The 24701-nt window shown below is 54.1% G+C and overlaps 3 protein-coding genes across 3 annotated transcripts in view; 1 reads left to right on the forward strand and 2 right to left on the reverse strand.

The window, feature by feature from the left end:
- The window catches only part of LOC125690590 (golgin subfamily A member 6-like protein 6), a 38622-nt gene that overhangs the window by 10012 nt on the left and 3909 nt on the right, over positions 1 to 24701 (reverse strand). The window contains exons 4-10 of the mRNA XM_048939093.1: positions 17684 to 17801; positions 17061 to 17181; positions 16337 to 16651; positions 15852 to 16015; positions 15412 to 15534; positions 15082 to 15208; positions 12662 to 14552 (exon numbers count right to left, since the gene is read on the reverse strand). Of these exons, the coding sequence (XP_048795050.1) occupies positions 14469 to 14552; positions 15082 to 15208; positions 15412 to 15534; positions 15852 to 16015; positions 16337 to 16651; positions 17061 to 17181; positions 17684 to 17730 (981 nt within the window). The 5' untranslated portion in view covers positions 17731 to 17801 and the 3' untranslated portion in view covers positions 12662 to 14468. The remainder of the gene's footprint in view (positions 1 to 12661; positions 14553 to 15081; positions 15209 to 15411; positions 15535 to 15851; positions 16016 to 16336; positions 16652 to 17060; positions 17182 to 17683; positions 17802 to 24701) is intronic.
- On the reverse strand, positions 2605 to 10802 carry LOC125690584 (coiled-coil domain-containing protein 81-like). The gene is made up of 13 exons (XM_048939071.1): positions 9997 to 10802; positions 9564 to 9625; positions 8985 to 9141; positions 8415 to 8671; positions 7925 to 8010; positions 7038 to 7141; positions 6320 to 6437; positions 5697 to 5817; positions 4871 to 5287; positions 4386 to 4549; positions 3947 to 4069; positions 3590 to 3743; positions 2605 to 3060 (listed from the first exon to the last, which is right to left on the reverse strand). The coding sequence occupies exons 1-13, from the start codon at positions 10058 to 10060 to the stop codon at positions 2977 to 2979; spliced, it is 1911 nt and encodes a 636-aa protein (XP_048795028.1). The 5' UTR covers positions 10061 to 10802; the 3' UTR covers positions 2605 to 2976.
- On the forward strand, positions 18739 to 23829 carry LOC125690591 (probable 2-ketogluconate reductase). The gene is made up of 5 exons (XM_048939094.1): positions 18739 to 19134; positions 20968 to 21139; positions 22371 to 22549; positions 22740 to 22836; positions 23673 to 23829. Exons 1-5 carry the CDS (start codon positions 18750 to 18752, stop codon positions 23827 to 23829), a joined length of 990 nt encoding a protein of 329 aa, XP_048795051.1. The 5' UTR covers positions 18739 to 18749.

Here is a 24701-nt window from a genome sequence, read left to right on the forward strand (position 1 = left end):
CTGAGGGTCCCGTTCTGTGTAACTGGTTAGGAAAAGGTCTTCCACTTTTGCATATTCTGATGGATTCCGATTCTGAACGATCACTAAAGGTGGATGGGAAAGTTGCAGGAACAGAGCACTTGTGAAGGTACAGAAGTGACGTGAGCACTGGTAGCACACGATGAGGATGCATCAAATCCTGTTTAACTCACATTCGATCCACTACTGAAATAAAAGCACACAGCAACCTAGATAACGCCTAAGAATTCCAATTCTTGAGACCGCATTGACAACACAGGGAAATCACCCGCTACATCATACCATTACTGACGTTGTTATGTGCAATGCAACACGTTACAAAGCAATGCCAGCAAGTAAGAAGCACACAATCCCAGTCATAAGGGATGATGCTACTTTCTGCCTTGAGAGGAGGACGAGCACATCGTGCTGGAACCCACGTGGGGCCAGTCCCTGTGGAAGCACAAGCATATCCACGACCCCAAGCTATCAGCGGACAGGGACCTTGCCAGCAGCGCGGGGCCGTGCTCCGAACGTTGACCATTGGCTGTTCCTCGAGCACTGGGCAGGCCCCGAAATGACGATCCACACCAGTTGCATCTGTGTGGTGACGATTCAAAACATTCAGCACAAGCAAAGCCTTGCATAATCTTTCTCGTGGCGCGTGTCCCGTATTCCCCTTCTTTGTTCATTACGAACGGACTGCAGCGTTTGATGAGTGTGCTCGATGATGGCTTGTGCAGTGGGAGAACGAGGGATGCCTGCAATGCGCCGAATTCCCACAGAAGAGTGTGGGAAAGCAGCTTTGCGTTCCCTTTGCTGAAGGAACTTGGGACCAGGTTTCAAGATTGCTGACAAAACGGTTTCGTAGAAAGGATAACAACGAAAATTATCCTTGTTAGCCAGTGTCCACCAACTTCATCGTATATTTTGCCTGTGGCCCAAGACAATTCCTCTTCCTTCATTCAGGGCGTTCTTATCTTGCGCAGTCCTAAGCTGATGGCCAACTATTTTGCCTTCCACATTGTCAAGACAACATGAGTGCCAAGCAAGGCACCGAGGCCAGTAGAGAGGATGGAGAAATGGGTAAGCAAATTTATCAACGTTTTCTGCCAATCCTGTGTACGTGGCCGCTTCGTATCAATGCCTTTGCTGTTTCCTGAGCTTCTGACCTCAGCAACTAGCAGAAGAATTAACTGAACGTGTGATATCCATGCTGTTCTTTCTGCTTCTTGCGGGTGTAATACGCTGTCCTTGCTGTTTCTTGCAGAAATCATCCTTTGTTGAAATTAAATAGCGCCATCCTAACCCCACATATTGGAGCTGCAACAGTTCACCCGGGCGTCCTGGTGGACGACAGGTCGGCCGTGAGCCAGCAGTGTGCCCTTGTGGCCAAGAGGGCCAACGGCATCCTGGGGTGCATTAAAAAGAGCGTGGGCAGCAGGTCGAGGGAGGTGATCCTCCCCCTCTACTCTGCCCTGGTAAGGCCTCATCTGGAGTACTGCGTCCAGTTCTGGGCTCCCCAGTACAAAAAGGACAGGGATCTCTTGGAAAGAGTCCAGCGGAGGGGCACAAAGATGGTGAGGGGCCTGGAGCATCTCCCTATGGAGAAAGGCTGAGTGAACTGGGTCTGTTCAGCCTTGAGAAAAGGAGACCGAGAGGGGACCTGATCCAGGTCTACCAGTATCTAAGGTGTGGGGGTAGAATGGCGAGGCCGGACTCTTTTCAGTGGTGAGTGGAGACAGGACAAGGGGAAACGGCCGGAAACTGCAGCATGGGAAGTTCTGCACCAATGTGCGAAGGAACTTCTGTACAGTGAGGTGACGGAGCACTGGAACAGGCTGCCCAGGGAGGCTGTGGATTCTCCTTCTCTGGAGATGTTCAAGACCTGCCTGGATGCCGACCTGTGCGACCTGCTGTAGGGAACCTGCTTTGGCAGGGGGTTGGACTCGATCTCTGGAGGTCCCTTCCAACCCCTGCAATTCTGTGATGCTGTGATTCTGCGTGATTCACGCCACCCACGTGATGACAGAAGCAGCAATAGCAAACCTGTCAGAAGTCATGGAAGCGGAGCACGGGATGGGTTTGGCTTGATCTTCTAGAGCTGGGGTGGAAAATCAGTGTCTAGCAAATGGAAGTAAGGTCAGGTGACAGCAGTGAACTACAGACACGCCGTTCGCCTCTGTAGGAGAAATATTCACGTGGGCAAAGCTCACCTGGAGTTGAAGGGGGCCCGTACTGTGGGAGACAGGTATCAAAAAGCGTGTTTTAAAATACGTCCGTAGCGGGAGGAAGATGAGATTTTTGTCTGAGTTACTGGAAAACACACGCAAGATGGGAAAGAGCATCCCAAAGAGGATTGACAGGATGCTGTCTCAGAACTGACTTAGAGCTGTTGAGCCGTTAAGCCTGGGCTCAGAAAGCCCCACTGGCTGAGCACGGCACCTTTTGAGCACAGGCATTCCTGGCTTCAGCCGTGGACCTGCCAGCAATGGCAAGGGGCTGGATGTGGAAGGGGCCGCCCTCAAGCCAGCCAAAGCAGCCAGGGGCAAAGCTGTCAGCGTGCAGATTGCACAGCCACACTGGTGACACCAGAGAAGGCTCCCAGCTCCCAGCTCCCGCTCCGAGATGGAGCTCGGAGGGAGGAGGACTGGGCTTTCCTCCTCATCTCCTCACGCAAGGTTTCTGCCTTGGATTTCAGCACCCTCGCAGCACACTGTGGTGCCCGTGCAGCTCCGGGTAGCCCTGCCAATGCAGGCCCGGGAACCCTGGGGAGGGGAGCACCTGGCTTTACAAGGCCCCCTCTGTAAAGCGCGCGTTTCACGGCGACCAAGGAAAGACCCACGGTGTTTGGGGATGGGGTTGGGGTTTATTGGGTATAGGGAAAGGGTAATATGGAAAGTGGCGACGCCTTTAACAGTGTCACCGTGAGCGTCGCCAACAGTGAAAGGTGGTCCTCGTTGAGCTGTTGGGTGACACTTAGTGGATGTCTGGCTCCAGAATCTCACTGCTGCTGGATCTCTCGTGGTCCTCGTCGACGTGCCTGACCACGACTCTCCGGACCTGAGGAGTTCAGTGTAAAGCTCAGTAGTTTTGTGAGCGCAGAGACACGCAGCGCAACGCTGCAAGTCTCTCTGCAGTACGAGAGAGTGGTTCTGCTAATGCAGGTCTAGAGAGAGCAGGCTCCTGGTCCCTGTGATGTAACTGCAGCCCTTGTGGCCAGTCCCGATCTGGGGTAGCCTGCTGTGGGGCTGGCTGACCAGGCACTGAGTCAGGCGGTGGCTGAGACTTCGGCCCGGGCAGATACAGGCTGTGAGAGCGAGGTGCTCGGGGCTCTGTATTCTGGGAGGAGAGGGAGGGACTCCGGTTGGAGAACGGAGGGCCGCCAGACACTGGCCGACACCTCAGACCCTTCCGCCTGCAGCTGCCTGAGCTGCACTGGGAACCTTCGTCCCCAGCGCCTGCTGGCTGCGTGTCTGTGCGGAGGTCTCCAGCTCCACCGCCAGCCGCTCTCCATCCCACAGGCCCAAGAGGGTCTTCCCTTGGCTTGCTACGGCTAGCTGTGACACGCTGCTTACGGGAGCCCACTTACCACTCTGCGTGACGCCTTCTCTGGCTTTGGTCCAGCAGGGGGTGCAGGTCTGTGCTCCGCTCCTGGCAGATGGAGGAGGCCAGGTGCTCCTGGCAGATGGAGGAGGCCAGGTGCGTGTGTGGATGGCCGACTCCACCACAGCACTGCAAGCTCACTGTAGGCACAGAGCGGGAGGGAGTGTGAGCACAGGGAGACCGGCCTCTGGCTGGGGCTCCCAAGCTTGGTGCCTGCCACCACTGCTGCAGGTGGCCGTGCCGAGAGCCCGCGTCCAGGAAAGGCCCCTCTTTTGCCCTGGTGCTGCAGGGGGTGGGAGAAGGGCAGTGTGGGAGAGCAAGCTGCCTGTCTGGAGAGCTTTACCTCTGGAGCCGGTCCTGCAGATCCTTCTCTGCGTCTCTCCGGCCCTGCTGCTCACGGGACACCTGCCCCACAATGAGCTTCACCACCTCCCGCAGGGCCTCATCTGTCCTTGAAGAAAGCTTCCTGCAACAGCGAGCACAAAATCCGTCTCACTCTTCAGCCGTGACGCCCCTGCCTCTTTCTTCACCCAGTCTGTTCCACGCGTGGCCCCACTTGGCCCCACAGCCACTCTGACGCAGGACGACTTCCACGCGTGGGCTGCTTGGGCTCCAGAGAGGCTCGTGGCATCGGGCCCGAACCACGACCGTATCCACGGCCTCAGAGCTCTCAGGGCGCTGCGTGCGGCACCACGACTCAAAAGCTGGCTTCCCTGATGCACAGCACAGGTGACTCACCACCCCCCTGCCCCTGGCCTCGGGCGCAGTTGGTGCACGCTTACCGTTTAGGCAAAGCAGCGCTGTCCCAGAAGACTGCGCGCGGCTCTTCCTCGGCCTCTTCCTGCTTCCCCATCATCCTCTCCCTCAGGCTGGGGGTGGAGCTGGAACGCTCTGTCTCGCTCCCAGACAGAGAGATTGAGTATTCTTCCTCGGTGACAGAGGTTTCCTGCATAGGAAAAGACACTCAGCGCTGTGGTGCTGCTTCCCAGCATGCGGCTCCCCGCAAGACCATTCCAGTGGGGACTGCAGTGGGGCAGGAAAAGAATCAGGAGAGGGACCTCAGCACACTCTTGAGGCCATGTCTCAGCGTGACCAGGGCTTTGTTACAGCGCCCTGTTGGGTCCTCTTGCTCACAAAAGGCAGCAGTCCCCCACCCAGCGCTGCTGCACCAACACTACTGCTCTGGCCTGCGTGCCAGAGGCACCATGCAGTCTCAGCTCCCCTGGATGGGAAAGTGCTGCTGCTTTCTTGCAGGGATGCAAAGTACCTGGGCCGCTGGCAGCTCCACTTCTTCCGGCTCAGCTTCCGTGTCCTTCTCTTGCGACTTTTGCTGCTTGCCTTTTTCTGCTTTCTTCCCTTGCAACTTTTGCTGCTGCTTTTTCTGCGTCACTTTTGGAAGTTTCTTCTCCTGCACCTTCTTCTCCTGCTTCACCTCCTTCACCAGCTTCACTGGCTTCACCTCCTTCTCCAGCTTCACTGGCTTCACAGGCTTCACCGGCTTCACCTGCTTCACCGGCTTCACCGGCTTCACCGGCTTCACTGGCTTCACTGGCTTCACCTCCTTCACCTTTTTCGCCTCCCCCTCCTTCCTCACGTTCTTCCCCTTCTCCTCCTCCTTCCTCACATTCTGCCTCTTCACCACCTTTCCTTTCTCGCTCTCTAGAGCCTTTGCTTCGAGGTCGGCCTAAATGCAACAGCAGGCAACGTTAGTCTCTGTGGAGGCTGAGGGCTTTCCCCTCCTGACTCCATTTCACCCTCTACCTCCCACCTTTCTGGTCTGCTGCCAGGCTCCTGCGGACTCCACTGAAGAGCCCTTCTGCAACAGCCAGGAAAATAAACAACCACTAAAGGCCTAAAGGCAGTCTGGCAGCTGGCAGTTCTAGACAAGCAGTCAGGAACATCCCCAGATCAGCTCCTGGGGTGGCTTTCGGGAGGCTAACGGCAGTGAACAGCTTATTCCCAAACGCCCTCGCTACTGATCTCTCTTCAAGCGAGGTGTCACGTGAACGCGCAGCAAAGAGCGCTGTGAGAGTCACTGATGCTCTTCTACAGTTCACTAAGACAAATGTGCTGCAGCAGTCTGTGCCACGTACCATTCTCTTCTTCTCCCTCGCTATGGCAAAGAAGTCCACCATCCTGGGACCCACCAGAGGAACTACTTTCGCTTGCTCTTCCTTTTCTGGCAAGGATCTCCTGGGGATGGCCGGTAGCTGCCTGTAAAGACACGGTGGGGAGAGTTGACAGGAGGGCAGGAGGTGCTGGGTCTGCGTTGCGTGCTTGAACGTGTTTCAGCAGCCTCCTCAGCAAAACAAGTCTGCAAGAGCCCCCAAATGACTGAGCTGGTCTCTACCACTTCCCTTGGAGACCTGGGAACAGCCTGCGGCGCTGACAGCAGCCCGCAAACACGCTCACTCCTGCTCAAACGCTCCTAGGAAAGGAACACCCTCATCCCTTCCCGGGACGTTTCCTGTCCCTTTGGGCACCGGGCTCGGCAAACAGAAAGGCCCGGTTGGCTTCCATCTGAAGGGAAGCAAGAGAGTCTCTGCGCTCTCGCGAGGAGCACTTGCCATTAGTTACCCAGCTCAGAAGGGATGCTACGGGGCGTTGGTCATGCAGAGCTGCTTGAATCCATACAGCCTCTGGATCCGGGAGAAACTTCGCTCCCACGGAGGCAAGAGCGTGGCACCGCCCGCATTTCTTTGGCCAGGAGTCTCACCTGGTGCGAGGCTCTTTCTCCTCGGCTGCCTGGTCTCTGCCCCGCATTCCAGTCAGTGGCGGTAACCTCTTTGGAGGAAGCGCTGCGCGATGAAGGAGGCGCGTCTCGCAAAGGTCCCCTAGAAAGAGGAAAGGGGAAAACTTCAGAACAGCTGTGCTTCTGGCACGGTTTGGGTCCGACTGCTCATGGCTGTGGGGCAACGCTGTTCCCTGGGGAACGCTACCTGAGGCCTTCATCTGGTCTGTGTGCTGAAGTGGGGGAGGCCCTGGCAGTTGCCGGTGGTCTCAAAGAGCCATCGTGGGGAGGGGACTCGTTTAGCACAAGAGGAGCTGGCTCTTTCATCTCTTGATGCACGTCCCACGCACACAGCTTTGCTACTGGGGCGTGCTCACACCAGAGGAATTGCTTTTGAGACATCGGAGAATACGAAGGGAAGCGAGGGGAGGGATTTCTAGGGCTGGCAGGACAGGCAGCCGAGTGGAGGCCACTGGGAAAGTGTCCTCTGCTGGGATGATCCCCGTGGCCACTTGTGATGGAGGGCTGCCCTGAGAACTCTCTTCGCAATGGATCACTCAGGCTTTCCCATAACGGTACAAAGAGTCACCGGAAGCGTCTCATGCTCTTCCGGGCGCCCTGTGGTAAGGTCAGCTCTAACCGCCTCCAGACGAGGAGGAAGGCAAACACAGAGTGCCCCGATGGCAACCCACGGGTCCCTCACCTTTCCTGCCTATTGCCCAGCCTTGCCCACGTCTGGTCTTCACGTGGTACTTCAGGTCCACCTTTGCTGTGTCGGGTGTTTCAAGTTCGATCTCGTGCGTGTACCTGGAAGAGGAAGCAGCGGGCTGAAGGAAGGGCAACGCTTCCCCTCGCAGCGTGACCCAATAGCGGAGCGACAGAGACAGAACGCAGAGACGCTGTAAGGCCACGCTTCCCAGAGCAGCTCATTCTGGACAACCGTACCAGGATCTCCAGTGCCTGGAGGGGCAGGTGAGGCCCGTTGGTACGTGCCAGTGTTCTTCTGTCCTTGCTGTGAGAGCAGATGAGCTCCCAGCCAATCCCCCTGCCTGCTCCAGAGGAGGAAATATTCCCCTCTCGCTCAGAACAGACCGGTTGCTCCCCACCCACTTATACCCAACAGCCCTTTTCGCTCTCTTCTTGCCCTGCGAGTTTCTTGCAGATTAACGTCCTCGCAGCTCTGAAGGCTCAACTCCACGCCCCCCGCCCGCACCTCTTTTGGGTGGCACTGCGCAGCAGCGACGGTACGAGACAGAGCTCTGCGGAAGCCCACCACGCTCGAGCTCCCGTCTGCACAACCATCTGTTCCTCCTCCAGCCCTTGGGTCCTTAGCGATACCCACTCTCATTTGCCGGACAAAAGAAGCCCAGGGAAAACCAGAAGGAAGACTGGCCTAAATGCCCCCCCAGTTTCGACTCTGGCACGGACGCAAAACGTCACTTTGCCACGCCACGCTCCTCCAAATGCCACCCAACTGAACTAGAGCGAGCGGGGAGTTCCCTGCCCGCTTTTCAGGCCTCTCAGCACCGCAAAGTACCGTGGCGAGTACCATCTCACTCAGGCGCGGGTGGCAGGAGCAAGCATACTCACATTGGAAAGACAGTAACGTGTCCGGAAGCCGTTAGGGAAGCCGCGCAGGCATTGCGTGAGATGACCGCCTTGCTCATTTCTGGCATCTGCAATCAGAACGGAAACAGACGATGGGAGGTGGGGACACTGGCAATGGCTGGCAGCTCCAGTCTCTCTCAGCCCAACACGACGAGAGCCGCCACAGGGAAGGGTCCGGGCCTCAGCAAGCCTTGCTGTGCCTGTGCCTCTGCTCCGTGCTCTGAGCTGGGGCTGAGCAGTGACGCGCACCGTTTGTCCCTTGACAAAAAGCGAGGCCTTTTGAGGGCGCGTATCCCGGCGCAGAGCCGGGCCACCTCACGTACAGGAAGAGCTCTCCAGAGCCCGCTTTCCCGCACACCGCCAGGAGCCCGGGTGGCTGGAGAAGCATGGCACGCCAGGAGAAAGCAGTCCCCTCGTCCCCGGAAGGCGTTTAGAAGAGTCAGAGGTAGTGCTGGGAAAACGCAAGACCTACCCCAAGAAGAGCCTGCAGCACCTCGGCAGTCCCACTGAGCTTCCCCAGGAAGTCCTCGTAGAACTTCATCTGGACACGCTTCCCTTCGATCAGCAGCATGCCAACATCCCACCAAATGAAGGCAACGTTCTGCCTCTTCCCTATGCAGGCGCTGAACTGGCAGACGGTCCTTTGCACGCAAAGCCGCGCCGCGCCTTCAGAGATGCCGGTTTCCGAGGCTATCTCATCATAAGGAAGTTGCTGATACTCGTCGTGTCCTGGAGAAGCGAGAGGAGAGGAGCGTGAGCACTTGGGGAGCCATGGGCAGGCCACGCTCCAAAGGCAGCAGCTTCCAGGCCCTCGGGCAACGCACTGCTGTTGTGCAGTCTTTGAGACTGTGAGGCGGAACCATTGGTACGTCTCTGTGGAGACGCTGAGACGCGGAGCCAATGAGACCGGAATGAAACCTGCTGCTGAAGCAGCTGAAGGAGTGTGCTGTTACCCTCTGCTGCCATTTGCAATGGCAGTCTGTCACACTGTCCCCACCAGAGTGCCAGGGCAGGCTCCTCTGTCAGACTCCACTCTTCCTACCTGCAACGTCTATGTAGTCGTATCGGAGGTCGTGGTCCTGCGCCAGAGCCTTTGCCAGATGAAACACGGGTCTCTCAACAAGAACCACATTGTTCTGCTGGTTGACCACGTGCTCTCTGACAAGGGTGAAAGCACCCAGTTCAGGAATGCTCACAGCCTGAAAGAGGAGAAAGGGCGGATCAGAAGAAGTTGTGCAGGGAATGACGGAAGACTATTTCCCTCTCGCCCCTCCTCCCCGTGAAGAAGCAGAGAGCGCAGTCTTCTGGCTCATAAAGACACAGGCGGGGCTCCCAAACTTGCAGTCACCCCCACAGGATCCCTCTGACTCTGCCGGCAGAGGAAGGAAGCACGCAGGCCCAGAAAATGCCCAGCCCTCTTTCCATCATGAGGCCTGGAGCCCCTGGCATTTCAGAGCTGACGGTGGAGCCAGCCTGCGGCCCCCGTCTCGCATCGCGGTGCCCCTCTGGGGCGCGGGTCCTGCTTCCACGGAGGGCAAGAATAGCTGCGCTCCGTGGCAAACGGGCTCTCGGGGCTGAATCAACCGCGAGAGGGAGGAAGGGAGTAGGAGGCAAGTCCCACCTGGTACAGAGCCAGCTGTCGGCCGAGATAATAGGATGTGCTGAACCAAAACTTAGCGAGCTCTGCAAAACAAAAGGAAAGACACGTCAAGCTCCCAGGCGGCCACCTCCAAACCCTTCAGCACGCCCCATTCCCGCCACAGGAACGGCGCGCTGCTGAGCCTTCCGAGCCATTCGGTTCCGCCGGCGGCTTCTGCTCGCAGATCCCCGGGAAGGCAGGCGCCAGGCCGGGAGCAGAAGCCAGCAGTCGCGCCCGCCCGAGCGCTCCTCGGGCCCCCGGGCTGCCAAGGCAGCCGCCTTCGCGCCGCAACCCGCCCTGCTCAGCCGTCCCCGCCTCCCTCCCTCCCTCCCTCAGGAGCAGGGCTTCCACGCCTGCGCTCGGAGCTGTCACCGGCCCGACAACACGCGCGCGCCGCCAGGCCCGAAGGCCTTACCAGACTTGCGGATCTTCTCCGCAGTCGGAGTCGAGCGGGGTCTCGAGAAGGGGGAGTTCGCCATCTTCCTTCCCCCCTCGCCGCAGGTCAACGACCGCGGCGGGCGGCCGGCCGGCCAAACGGCCCTCCTCCTCAGCCCTTCGCCCCTGCCCTCCTGCTTCTCTCTGCCTACTGCTCCTCACGGAACGGCGGATCCTCCAGAGCACGGCGGCGAGATCAGCTCCTCGGCGAGCGCCCGGAGCCTCGTCGGCCTCTCTGGGAAATGGGGGGTCGGCGAGCTTCGAGGCGGCGCTCACCGCTGCGACGCGCGCCGTGCCATTGTGAGCTCAGGCCGCGTCACAGAGGGGCTGCCGCGCCCTGCCGTCAGAGCGGGCTCCGGGCAGGGACGCCTTCTGGGAGCGGGCCTGCGGCAAGCGGGCTCTCCCGAGCGGGAGAGCGGCGAGCTGCTGGAACGGGCTGCCTGCCCGGAGAGGCTGCGGGCAGAGGCCCCGTCCGGCCTCGGAGGCGTTCGAGGCCGGCTCGGAGGCGGCCCGCTCCGCCGTGACATGGGGAGGTCGGCGGAGATCCGCGATCCTCGGGGCGCCTTCCAAGCCGGGCCGTTCTGCGGTTCCGCGGGCCTCCCGGCGCTGCGTCGCGACCGACGGGGCCTTCGCCTGGGCGCGAAGGGGCTCGCTCCGCGCTCCTCGCTCGCTCCGCGTCCTCGGACCGAAACGCCGGGCCGGAACCGCCGACGGCTTCTGGCCGCCCTCCTGCGACTCCTCCCGCCTTCGCCTGGAACTCGGACGCGGCGGGCTTCGGGCGGACGGCGGGCGGGCCCCGGTGGCGGCCCGCGGGAGCGGAGCCCCGCGGCTTCCCCGCGTCGGATCGGAGCAGCCCAGGCGGCTCTGGCGCGAGGACGCGGGCGGGAGGGCGCGGCGCGGCGCGGCCTCTCGTTCCGGCGACGGCTCGCGTGCTTTGGAGCCGCGGGCCGAACGCGGCCCTGCCCGGAGCCGAGGCTGCAGCGCCTGAGGCGCGGACTCAGGTGTGACCGATCCTCAGCGTCTGCTACCAGTGCTCACGTCACTTCTGTACCTTCACGGCTGTTCTGTTCCTGGCTTTGCCATCCGCCCCTACACCTTTCCCAGCCGCCCTGAGGCACCAACAGAGCGTTCCGCAAACGCCCTTCAGCCCTTCGTGCGGGCGCTCATCCACTCACAGCCGCTCTTTCTTCTTCCTCAGCTGTCCTCGGTTCTCGTGCCGTTTAGCTCGCTCCACAGCTGCTGCTCCGAACGGTTCTCCTTGTCTTCCCACAGTTCCCCCCTTTCTGTTTATTTGCAAACTACAACATAATAACACCAATTATCTTACTAAAATAATGGGTGTAACTCAATCGAGCCCTCGACTGACAGTACTCCGATCGTGAGAAAGGAGGCAAGGCAAACACAGCATAATGACAAGAAACACTGTCAGCCCACTGAAAAGAACAACACACGTTTGGCTGCAACCCAGCCAAATCCCTGAGGGTCCCGTTCTGTGTAACTGGTTAGGAAAAGGTCTTCCACTTTTGCATATTCTGATGGATTCCGATTCTGAACGATCACTAAAGGTGGATGGGAAAGTTGCAGGAACAGAGCACTTGTGAAGGTACAGAAGTGACGTGAGCACTGGTAGCACACGATGAGGATGCATCAAATCCTGTTTAACTCACATTCGATCCACTACTGAAATAAAAGCACACAGCAACCTAGATAACGCCTAAGAATTCCAATTCTTGAGACCGCATTGACAACACAGGGAAATCACCCGCTACATCACACCATTACTGACGTTGTTATGTGCAATGCAACACGTTACAAAGCAATGCCAGCAAGTAAGAAGCACACAATCCCAGTCATAAGGGATGATGCTACTTTCTGCCTTGAGAGGAGGACGAGCACATCGTGCTGGAACCCACGTGGGGCCAGTCCCTGTGGAAGCACAAGCATATCCACGACCCCAAGCTATCAGCGGACAGGGACCTTGCCAGCAGCGCGGGGCCGTGCTCCGAACGTTGACCATTGGCCGTTCCTCGAGCACTGGGCAGGCCCCGAAATGACGATCCACACCAGTTGCATCTGTGTGGTGACGATTCAAAACATTCAGCACAAGCAAAGCCTTGCATAATCTTTCTCGTGGCGCGTGTCCCGTATTCCCCTTCTTTGTTCATTACGAACGGACTGCAGCGTTTGATGAGTGTGCTCGATGATGGCTTGTGCAGCGGGAGAACGAGGGATGCCTGCAATGCGCCGAATTCCCACAGAAGAGTGTGGGAAAGCAGCTTTGCGTTCCCTTTGCTGAAGGAACTGGGGACCAGGTTGCAAGATTGCTGACAAAACGGTTTCGTAGAAAGGATAACAACAAAAATTATCCTTGTTAGCCCGTGTCCACCAACTTCATCGTATATTTTGCCTGTGGCCCAAGACAATTCCTCTTCCTTCATTCAGGGCGTTCTTATCTTGCACAGTCCTAAGCTGATGACCAACTATTCTGCCTTCCACATTGTCAAGACAACATGAGTGCCAAGCAAGGCACCGAGGCCAGTAGAGAGGATGGAGAAATGGGTAAGCAAATTTACCAACGTTTTCTGCCAATCCTGTGTACGTGGCCGCTTCGTATCAATGCCTTTGCTGTTTCCTGAGCTTCTGACCTCAGCAACTAGCAGAAGAATTAACTGAACGTGTGATATCCATGCTGTTCTTTCTGCTTCTTGCGGGTGTAATACGCTGTCCTTGCTGTTTCTTGCAGAAATCATCCTTTGTTGAAATTAAATAGCGCCATCCTAACCCCACATATTGGAGCTGCAACAGTTCACCCGGGCGTCCCGGTGGACGACAGGTCGGCCGTGAGCCAGCAGTGTGCCCTTGTGGCCAAGAGGGCCAACGGCATCCTGGGGTGCATTAAAAAGAGCGTGGGCAGCAGGTCGAGGGCGGTGATCCTCCCCCTCTACTCTGCCCTGGTAAGGCCTCATCTGGAGCACTGCGTCCAGTTCTGGGCTCCCCAGTACAAAAAGGACAGGGATCTCTTGGGAAGAGTCCAGCGGAGGGGCACAAAGATGGTGAGGGGCCTGGAGCATCTCCCTATGGAGAAAGGCTGAGTGAACTGGGTCTGTTCAGCCTTGAGAAAAGGAGACCGAGAGGGGACCTGATCCAGGTCTACCAGTATCTAAGGTGTGGGGGTAGAATGGCGAGGCCGGACTCTTTTCAGTGGTGAGTGGAGACAGGACAAGGGGAAACGGCCGGAAACTGCAGCATGGGAAGTTCTGCACCAATGTGCGAAGGAACTTCTGTACAGTGAGGTGACGGAGCACTGGAACAGGCTGCCCAGGGAGGTGGTGGATTCTCCTTCTCTGGAGATGTTCAAGACCTGCCTGGATGCCGACTTGTGCGACCTGCTGTAGGGAACCTGCTTTGGCAGGGGGTTGGACTCGATCTCTGGAGGTCCCTTCCAACCCCTGCAATTCTGTGATGCTGTGATTCTGCGTGATTCACGCCACCCACGTGATGACAGAAGCAGCAATAGCAAACCTGTCAGAAGTCACGGAAGCGGGGCACGGGATGGGTTTGGCTTGATCTTCTAGAGCTGGGGTGGAAAATCAGTGTCTAGCAAATGGAAGTAAGGTCAGGTGACAGCAGTGAACTACAGACACGCCGTTCGCCTCTGTAGGAGAAATATTCACGTGGGCAAAGCTCACCTGGAGTTGAAGGGGGCCCGTACTGTGGGAGACAGGTATCAAAAAGCGTGTTTTAAAATACGTCCGTAGCGGGAGGAAGATGAGATTTTTGTCTGAGTTACTGGAAAACACACGCAAGATGGGAAAGAGCAGCCCAAAGAGGATTGACAGGATGCTGTCTCAGAACTGACTTAGAGCTGTTGAGCCGTTAAGCCTGGGCTCAGAAAGCCCCACTGGCTGAGCACGGCACCTTTTGAGCACAGGCATTCCTGGCTTCAGCCGTGGACCTGGCAGCAATGGCAAGGGGCAGGATGTGGAAGGGGCCGCCCTCAAGCCAGCCAAAGCAGCCGGGGGCAAAGCTGTCAGCGTGCAGATTGCACAGCCACACTGGTGACACCAGAGAAGGCTCCCAGCTCCCAGCTCCCGCTCCGAGATGGAGCTCGGAGGGAGGAGGACCGGGCTTTCCTCCTCATCTCCTCACGCAAGGTTTCTGCCTTGGATTTCAGCACCCTCGCAGCACACTGTGGTGCCCGTGCAGCTCCGGGTAGCCCTGCCAATGCAGGCCCGGGAACCCTGGGGAGGGGAGCACCTGGCTTTACAAGGCCCCCTCTGTAAAGCGCGCGTTTCACGGCGACCAAGGAAAGACCCACGGTGTTTGGGGATGGGGTTGGGGTTTATTGGGTATAGGGAAAGGGTAATATGGAAAGTGGCGACGCCTTTAACAGTGTCACCGTGAGCGTCGCCAACAGTGAAAGGTGGTCCTCGTTGAGCTGTTGGGTGACACTTAGTGGATGTCTGGCTCCAGAATCTCACTGCTGCTGGATCTCTCGTGGTCCTCGTCGACGTGCCTGACCACGACTCTCCGGACCTGAGGAGTTCAGTGTAAAGCTCAGTAGTTTTGTGAACGCAGAGACACGCAGCGCAACGCTGCAAGTCTCTCTGCAGTACGAGAGAGTGGTTCTGCTAATGCAGGTCTAGAGAGAGCAGGCTCCTGGTCCCTGTGATGTAACTGCAGCCCTTGTGGCCAGTCCCGATCTGGGGTAGCCTGCTGTGGGGCTGGCTGACCAGGCACTGAGTCAGGCGGTGGCTGAGACTTCGGCCCGGGCAGATACAGGCTGTGAGAGCGAGGTGCTCGGGGCTCTGTATTCTGGGAGGAGAGGGAGGGACTCCGGTTGGAGAACGGAGGGCCGCCAGACACTGGCCGACACCTCAGACCCTTCCGCCTGCAGCTGCCTGAGCTGCACTGGGAACCTTCGTCCCCAGCGCCTGCTGGCTGCGTGTCTGTGCGGAGGTCTCCAGCTCCACCGCCAGCCGCTCTCCATCCCACAGGCCCAAGAGGGTCTTCCCTTGGCTTGCTACGGCTAGCTGTGACACGCTGCTTACGGGAGCCCACTTACCACTCTGCGTGACGCCTTCTCTGGCTTTGGTCCAGCAGGGGGTGCAGGTCTGTGCTCCGCTCCTGGCAGATGGAGGAGGCCAGGTGCGTGTGTGGATGGCCGACTCCACCACAGCACTGCAAGCTCACTGTAGGCACAGAGCGGGAGGGAGTGTGAGCACAGGGAGACCGGCCTCTGGCTGGGGCTCCCAAGCTTGGTGCCTGCCACCACTGCTGCAGGTGGCCGTGCCGAGAGCCCGCGTCCAGGAAAGGCCCCTCTTTTGCCCTGGTGCTGCAGGGGGTGGGAGAAGGGCAGTGTGGGAGAGCAAGCTGCCTGTCTGGAGAGCTTTACCTCTGGAGCCGGTCCTGCAGATCCTTCTCTGCGTCTCTCCGGCCCTGCTGCTCACGGGACACCTGCCCCACAATGAGCTTCACCACCTCCCGCAGGGCCTCATCTGTCCTTGAAGAAAGCTTCCTGCAACAGCGAGCACAAAATCCGTCTCACTCTTCAGCCGTGACGCCCCTGCCTCTTTCTTCACCCAGTCTGTTCCACGCGTGGCCCCACTTGGCCCCACAGCCACTCTGACGCAGGACGACTTCCACGCATGGGCTGCCTTGGGCTCCAGAGAGGCTCGTGGCATCGGGCCCGAACCACGACCGTATCCACGGCCTCAGAGCTCTCAGGGCGCTGCGTGCGGCACCACGACTCAAAAGCTGGCTTCCCTGATGCACAGCACAGGTGACTCACCACCCCCCTGCCCCTGGCCTCGGGCGCAGTTGGTGCACGCTTACCGTTTAGGCAAAGCAGCGCTGTCCCAGAAGACTGCGCGCGGCTCTTCCTCGGCCTCTTCCTGCTTCCCCATCATCCTCTCCCTCAGGCTGGGGGTGGAGCTGGAACGCTCTGTCTCGCTCCCAGACAGAGAGATTGAGTATTCTTCCTCGGTGACAGAGGTTTCCTGCATAGGAAAAGACACTCAGCGCTGTGGTGCTGCTTCCCAGCATGCGGCTCCCCGCAAGACCATTCCAGTGGGGACTGCAGTGGGGCAGGAAAAGAATCAGGAGAGGGACCTCAGCACGCTCTTGAGGCCATGTCTCAGCGTGACCAGGGCTTTGTTACAGCGCCCTGTTGGGTCCTCTTGCTCACAAAAGGCAGCAGTCCCCCACCCAGCGCTGCTGCACCAACACTACTGCTCTGGCCCGCGTGCCAGAGGCACCATGCAGTCTCAGCTCCCCTGGATGGGAAAGTGCTGCTGCTTTCTTGCAGGGATGCAAAGTACCTGGGCCGCTGGCAGCTTCACTTCTTCCGGCTCAGCTTCCGTGTCCTTCCCTTGCAACTTTTGCTGCTGCTTTTTCTGCGTCACTTTTGGAAATTTCTTCTCCTGCACCTTCTTCTCCTGCTTCACCTCCTTCACCGGCTTCACCTGCTTCACCGGCTTCACCTCCTTCACCGGCTTCACCGGCTTCACCTCCTTCACCTTTTTCGCCTCCCTCTCCTTCCTCACGTTCTTCCCCTTCTCCTCCTCCTTCCTCACATTCTGTCCCTTCACCACCTTTCCTTTCTTGGTCTCTAGAGCCTTTGCTTCGAGGTCGGCCTAAATGCAAAAACAGGCAACGTTAGTCTCTGTGGAGGCTGAGGGCTTTCCCCTCCTGACTCCATTTCACCCTCTACCTCCCGCCTTTCTGGTCTGCTGCCAGGCTCCTGCAGACTCGACTGAAGAGCCCTTCTGCAACAGCCAGGAAAATAAACAACCACTAAAGGCCTAAAGGCAGTCTGGCAGCTGGCAGTTCTAGACAAGCAGTCAGGAACATCCCCAGATCAGCTCCTGGGGTGGCTTTCGGGAGGCTAACGGCAGTGAACAGCTTATTCCCAAACGCCCTCGCTACTGATCTCTCTTCAAGCGAGGTGTCACGTGAACGCGCAGCAAAGAGCGCTGTGAGAGTCACTGATGCTCTTCTACAGTTCACTAAGACAAATGTGCTGCAGCAGTCTGTGCCACGTACCATTCTCTTCTTCTCCCTCGCTATGGCAAAGAAGTCCACCATCCTGGGACCCACCAGAGGAACTACTTTTGCTTGCTCTTCCTTTTCTGGCAAGGATCTCCTCGGGATGGCCGGTAGCTGCCTGTAAAGACACGGTGGGGAGAGTTGACAGGAGGGCAGGAGGTGCTGGGTCTGCGTTGCGTGCTTGAACGTGTTTCAGCAGCCTCCTCAGCAAAACAAGTCTGCAAGAGCCCCCAAATGACTGAGCTGGTCTCTACCACTTCCCTTGGAGACCTGGGAACAGCCTGCGGCGCTGACAGCAGCCCGCAAACACGCTCACTCCTGCTCAAACGCTCCTAGGAAAGGAACACCCTCATCCCTTCCCGGGACGTTTCCTGTCCCTTTGGGCACCGGGCTCGGCAAACAGAAAGGCCCGGTTGGCTTCCATCTGAAGGGAAGCAAGAGAGTCTCTGCGCTCTCGCGAGGAGCACTTGCCATTAGTTACCCAGCTCAGAAGGGATGCTACGGGGCGTTGGTCATGCAGAGCTGCTTGAATCCATACAGCCTCTGGATCCGGGAGAAACTTCGCTCCCACGGAGGCAAGAGCGTGGCACCGCCCGCATTTCTTTGGCCACGAGTCTCACCTGGTGCGAGGCTCTTTCTCCTCGGCTGCCTGGTCTCTGCCCCGCATTCCAGTCAGTGGCGGTAACCTCTTTGGAGGAAGCGCTGCGCGATGAAGGAGGCGCGTCTCGCAAAGGTCCCCTAGAAAGAGGAAAGGGGAAAACTTCAGAACAGCTGTGCTTCTGGCACGGTTTGGGTCCGACTCCTCATGGCTGTGGGGCAAAAAGAAAAGGACAACATCAAATAGCTGAGACCTTACAGTGACCTGCACAGCTCTCAAGGAGTAACTGCTTTCTGCAAACCACCTGTCAGGTTTTACCTCTGTTTTTAGCTGCTTGCACTTTCCAGAAAGTTAGCAATCTGAAGTACTCCAGATCCCTAAATGGAAATCAAACTGATAATGCAGTAATAAAAACTGATACATTTTTGAGAGTTGTGCTAGATTAACGCTCTAATCATATCAATAATGCTTTTGAATTTAGTGTTATATTATATATATTTTACTTAGTCCAGCTACTGCAGAACACGTTTTGTGTTTTTCAATTGCAGGATGGTCTACAGACCCTCGTTGGATGCACCTTTGTCAGAGGGCTTCAAACATTTTTGCACACATGTTAACAAAGCTTATCAATAGAGCTCTAGGCTAGGTTTGAATGGAAAACTGGCTAAAACCAATCTGACCAGGTGTAAGACAGGGGACAGCACACCAACATTTTAGAGAGTGCATGCTAATGAGACCCTTGAGCATTCTCCATGATGTGCTGAGTGTAATGAAGCACATTTGAAATATTTGTACACCAATGCAAACAGCATGAGGAACAAGCAAGAGGAGCTAGATGTCTTGGCACAGAACCAGAGACATATCATCCTTGGTATAACTAAAACCTGCTTGGAAGTGTTTTGTGACATGTACTTAAAAGAGCTGCTTTCTTGTCCTAAATTGTTTACCCCTCTGCCTAAATATACAGTTCATTAGCTCTCTTGTCATAGTTGTCATGAACAAGAGCATGAAAGTGATGATTCTTTAAAATATTTGGAAAAAAATATTTGTATTTCTTTTGATGCTGCCTCTCTTTCTTCTTTGTGCAGATGATGGAGGGAGAAGAGCTGCCTGGGCTTCTGGTGAATGAAATCGGAGGAATGCATGGGATACTGCATGACCACGTGGAGTTTCTGAAGAAGCACTTCTGCCTCATCACTATGAAGGAATTTCTTGAAAACAAAAAGAATATGAGAGAAAAGGTCCAAGCGATCTATTTGTGGTGGCACAAACCAGTCATTGACAAAGACCTCCTCCAGAGCCTGCCCAACTTGAAAGTGATTGCAAATTCAGGAGTAGGGATGGATCATCTGGATCTGAAACTTGTAGCTGGCTTTGGTGTGAAAATGGCTAATGCTCCACGTGCTGTTTCCAGTAGCACAGCAGATACTGGGATGGCTTTGCTGCTGGCATCTGCTAGAAGACTGGTAGAAGGTAATCTCTGATTCCTTTTTTGTGTATCTTCTGGAAATGATACAACTTACGTGCCACTAGTTTGATTTTTCTGAAGATAGTGCAACAAAATGTGAATAGCTAACTGTGTTGGGCTGGAAAATTGAAGATTTTGTACTTTGATATGTTCTATATATATTCAATATCCAAATTGCTACACCTTACAGAAATGCTCCTATTTCAATCAGGTATAAATAAAATCATAAAAGTTTGTTTTTCACAGTTCACCAGCATGGGTGGCAAATACTTGAGCAACACCTTATATTCAAATAAAACACTGCTTTATGGACAGAGCTTGGTCTTAGAAGCTGGAACTGAGGAATTTAAGGTGCATCAGCAATCATCGAAGCAGGTTGCTCCAGTGTCATTTCCTTGCCATTGATTTGCTACCTGTACCAGAGGAGTCATAGAAACTCAAAGGGGAGAAATTACCCTGTGGTGCCATTTCTGATAGCTGTCCTCTGGCATGACCTGAGGCATTTTTTGTTACTTTCACAATATTCTGCTTGTGTTTAACAAGAGCTGGCCATATCGGAAGACACAGACATCGGAAGCCTCTCTCCTTGCTAGCCGGCTAATAATCTCTGTCTCGCCGTGCATACAAGTTTATTTTCTGTTTGTGTGGCTACCCCACATTTGGCAGGTTTAACAGATAAGCAATTAAACAATTGAGCAGTGATTTTTAAAGAAGTCACGCTTCCTTTTCAAAGAAGAGTGGCAGAGATGAACAGGAAACCTATCTTTATTCTAAATAGCAACACCAACATCTAGTGGTATTCTGGAAAGGGACCATGGGGTGTTGGTTGATGCTCAGCTGAACATGAGCCGACAGTGTGCCCAAGTGGCCAAGAGGGCCAACGGCATCCTGGCCTGCATTAGAAATAGTGTGGCCAGCAGGAGCAGGGAGGTGATCATCCCCCTGTACTCAGCACTGGTGAGGCTGCACCTCGAGTGCTGTGTTCAGTTTTGGGCCCCTCACTACAAGAAAGACATTGAGGCCCTGGAGCGTGTGCAGAGAAGGGCAACAAAACTGGTGAGGGGTCTGGAGCACAAGTCTTACGAGGATAGGCTGAAGGAGCTGGGATTGTTCAGTGTGGAGAAGAGGAGGCTCAGGGGAGACCTCACTGCTTTCTATAACTTCCTGAAAGGAGGTTGTAGTGCAAAAGGGTCTGGCCTCTTCTCCCAGGCAAATAGTAGGACCCGAGGAAATGGCAAGAAGTTGTACCAGAGGAGGTTTAGGTTGGATATTAGGAGAAACTTTTTCTCTCAGAGGGTGGTCAGGCACTGGAATGGCTGCACAGGGAGGTGGTGGAGTTGCCATCCCTGGCAGTGTTCAAGAGGCGCCTGGATGAGGAGCTACGAGAGATGGTTTAGTAGCTTGTGGCACTGATAGGAGTGGGAGGGTGGTTGGACTAGATGATCTTGCAGGTCGTTTCCAACCTTGTGATTCTGTGATTCTGTGATTGTAAATGTGGTTATTCCAACCCCTACAGTGTCCCTGGCAGTAATGGTTTTGATTACTGATGAAGAGGAGATCAGTATTCTTACGAGTCTCATTTGTTATAATGATTTTTAGGGAGATTTATTAAAATGCTTTTTATGGGACGGTAAGAGCAAATGGGAAATGTCACTCATGGCAGGGAAATATGTTGTGTTAGGAAATCGCCCAGGATACTGCAGAAAAGGCTGCTGTTTAGAGCTGTGTGTTTGCACTTGTGAAACGCACTGCAGCCGCACTTTGAGCGTGGATTCTTTGGCCACGTTCACCTGTGCTGGACCTCATTCACTCATCATCCTGGATATTTATTTTTGCAGGCTATCACGTTGCTGTTTCCCCGGCTGTGGAGTATTGTGAAGCTGATTTTCTTGGAGTTGAAGTTACTGGAGCTACTCTGGGGATCGTTGGCATGGGCAGCATTGGGTATAAGATTGCTCTGAGAGCCAGAGCGTTCGAGATGAAGATTTTGTACCACAACAGAACACGGAGGTAAAGACCCGAATTGCAGCAGAAACTGCCTTTCATATAGTCAGTATTTCCTTTCCAAGAAATTATGTAATTATGTCAGGAATACAGAGAGAAATGTTCAAAAAATACTAGACCAATCCCTCCTTCTGCAGGATTTAGAAAGAAGTCCTTCAGACTTCCTTCATAAGCCACAGAGAAAAGAAAATAAAGCACAATTTTTATTTATTTACTTATGTATTTATTTGCTGGTCTTCACTGTCTCCCTCTGTTTCATACTTCTTAGTCTTCAATGTATATCTAAGAGTGCCATTGTGAAATAGCAAGGCACATGGCAACAGAAGTGAAAAAAATGGATTGTTTTAAAGTCCATTTACATTTCTGCCTTGTGTGCTGAAGCAAGACGCGCTCTGCATTACTGGCTGTAATTCCAGCCTGTTCCTTACTCAATCACTGTCTGTTGACCTCAACACTGAACAAAGCCAACAAAATGCATGCGTTAGAGACACTTGGTCCAAAGTGCCACTGAGCTTATCTGCCTAGTGTGATTTCTTTCTTTATTTTTAGTGTAGAGATAATTCCAACTCATTCTCTTGCAACCAAGAGCAAAACATTTCAAACATATTCTCCTGTGTTTGCTTCTTTAGTTCCCAGAATCCAGGCAAGAAAACAGAAATGGCAGCTATCCTGTTTTACTGTGAAAAATTCAAACTAGAAATCTCACTTTAATTTGTTATCTTTTGGTGTAGCTACATGCTTTATTACTGAGAGAGTCCCAAGAACCCACACTTAGAAAGTCCTGGAGTGGCCAGGAACCATCCTAAATTACCAAAGAACTGCCTTGCTGATTCCATTCATTGCAAATGACGAGTTTGCTGGATTCTATCAATGGGATGAGCATTCTCAGAGGTCCCAGGGATGAATCCTGGCAAATCTGAATACTCCAATTTGAGTGACTGTTGTATCCTGTGAGGTGCACCTTTCCCACAGAGATCCTGCAGAATGGGCCGTGTCCACTCCTGTGCTTAGCTTCAGTCCATTTGCAGACTTTAAAGTAAGTCAGCGAACCTGCACTGCAGACGCTGAGAGGCAGGCAGGGCTTGCTGCCTTCCAGAGGCACTAAACACATGCTACTCTGCCACCTGTTGGCTGCATTAATGGCAGACCTGCGTTTGTACACCAGTGGCATCGTGGTAGACAGTATTTGCACGACCGATACTCTGAAATGCTGTGTGATCCTTTGTTTCCCCATCAGGAAAGAGCAGGAAGAGCAAGCTGTTGTTGTCACTTACTGTGAGAAGATGGATGATTTGCTCTGCCAGGCAGATTTTGTGATGGTGGTGGTGAGCCTGACACCTCAGACACACAAGCTGATTGGGAAAAGAGAGATGGAACTGATGAAACCCTCAGCTACTCTCGTTAACATCAGCCGAGGTAGCATTGGAAAATGTGTAGTATTTGCTGGCCTGACTACCAAATACAGGCCAGCTCGTTCTGTGGAGCTGTGCACGTGCTGAAAACGAGCAGGCGTGGCAAAAATTCCTCACTCCCCCTTTCCACCCTCTTTCCTGTCTGAGACCATTACCTGCAAATAGTGCTCAGCGTTGCTGTTATTCCAACCCAGGTGCAGTGGTGGACCAAGAGGCACTGGTGGGAGCTCTGCGCACTGGTGCTATCAGGGCTGCAGCTTTGGATGTCACCGACCCGGAGCCGCTGCCCAGGTCTCCATCTCATTTCTCCTTATTCCTCAGAAACACTGCATGAGGCTGGCAGGCAGGGGTCACGGAGATGCATCTCCTTCTGCTCCTGGGCGGCACATTTGTGTGAAATTGCTGTGAATAAGGGATGCGGCCCAGATGTTGGAAGTGATAACAGGCTGAAGGGAAGCGGGGGTAGCAGGAAACAGCACAGGGGAGCTTGTGCATTGGGGGAGTATTAGACCACAGAATCACCCTCTGAAGATACACGTGTGCTTCACTCCCTGTTTTATCTAAAGGTGCAACATATTGAATGTGCGGAAGCTGGTTGAATCAGCCCTCCTTAGACATGCTGTACTGTCCCAAATTTTCCCTCTGCAGAGGCTTGTTTCTCCAGTACAGAGCTGAAGTACTGCACACCTCCTGGGCCCAGAGGCTACAGGCACATTTGCCAGAATGGTTCCTTGGGGAGACAACTGAAGTGGCTGGCTTTTGGGGTTTGGGGACCTAGGAGCCCAGGACATTGCTGCCCATTTCCTGAGTTGCATAACTACAGCTCAGAGCATTGTGTAGCGTTAATATGCTGAGAGTGCTCAATCCTCTGCTCTGATGTAGTGCAAATTGCTGATCGTGGCAAAAATGTGTTTCTGGCCTTGGGCAAAAGAGCACAGTGTAAATACTTAACACATCCTTTTAACACCCAGAATTATCTGAACACAGGTGATTAAAGTCTACAGAGGTCAGTGGGATTGTAAAGTTATATTATCTTTATAGTTAAATACAGTGTGAAAGCCTAAACGAGACTCTTCATTTGGATAAATGACTGTTATGTTTTAACTTTCTCTTTTTTCCCCTTCCAGAGATCATCCATTACTAAAATTGAAGAATGTAATTATAACACCTCACCTTGGCATTAAAACAGACAAGGCCACCCGCATGATAACAGAGGAAGCAGTTGAAAACATACTAGCAGCTCTTACTGGTCTTCCCAGGCCTAGTGAAGTGCTCCCTAGCTGAAGAGCAAAAGGAGCTCCAAATATCTTTCATCTTTTCCCAATCAGCTCTAAATGCTTTTATTCTTTTTTTTTTTTCTTTTTTTTTCTTTTTTTTTCCCCATTAAGAGACACCTGTTCAGAGTGGGCAGGGAGAGCTCTGGCCGAGTCTCACATGTAATGAGGCCTTCACAGTTTTAATTCCCTTGTGGAGGAACAACCTGCTCCTCACTTTCACCTATGGATAAATGCACGCAGGCTTTAAAAGGCTCTGGGAGAAATAACTTCTGATTGCCTACTTATTTGCAGCTTTGGAAAGGCTCCCTAGAAATGATGTTTTAATTTGCCTATTGTGAGAGAAACAGGACTTCACAAGTTGTAACAGATCACTTTAGAGTTATTTTTATTTTTATGTAGTTATATTTTATTAACAACATGTTCAACAGTGAGCTTTCCTGGGTGACAGATCCTTTCTACCAATCATTTTAAGGGTGCTACCAGATGGTCATGAGACAAGAGAAAATGTCTCAGCATCCTGTATTATTCTTAGAAAACTTTGGAAATAGTATGTCTGACTAAAGGAAAGAGGTAATACAAAGGGGAAAATAGCAATTTTACATCAGTACTTTAAAAAACGTATAGGAGTCCTAAAGAACATATCTGCTTAGATTACATAGCTCCCCTCATTCATATTAGATATCAAAGCAAACAGTGCAAGCTGCCTGCTAGAAATATTAGTGACCTTCTATATGGAAGTCTCCTTTTAAAGTAGCACCTGAGACCTGAAATGCTGAGACAAAAATCAGTGTTCAGAAACATGCTCAGTATCATTTACTCAAAGCAGAAGATCTGAGCTGACGGTTTGTAGTTGCAAACAACAGCACTAATGAAAAATAG

The sequence above is a fragment of the Lagopus muta genome, chromosome 3, assembly GCF_023343835.1.
Source record: "Lagopus muta isolate bLagMut1 chromosome 3, bLagMut1 primary, whole genome shotgun sequence".
Lineage (NCBI taxonomy): Eukaryota > Metazoa > Chordata > Aves > Galliformes > Phasianidae > Lagopus > Lagopus muta.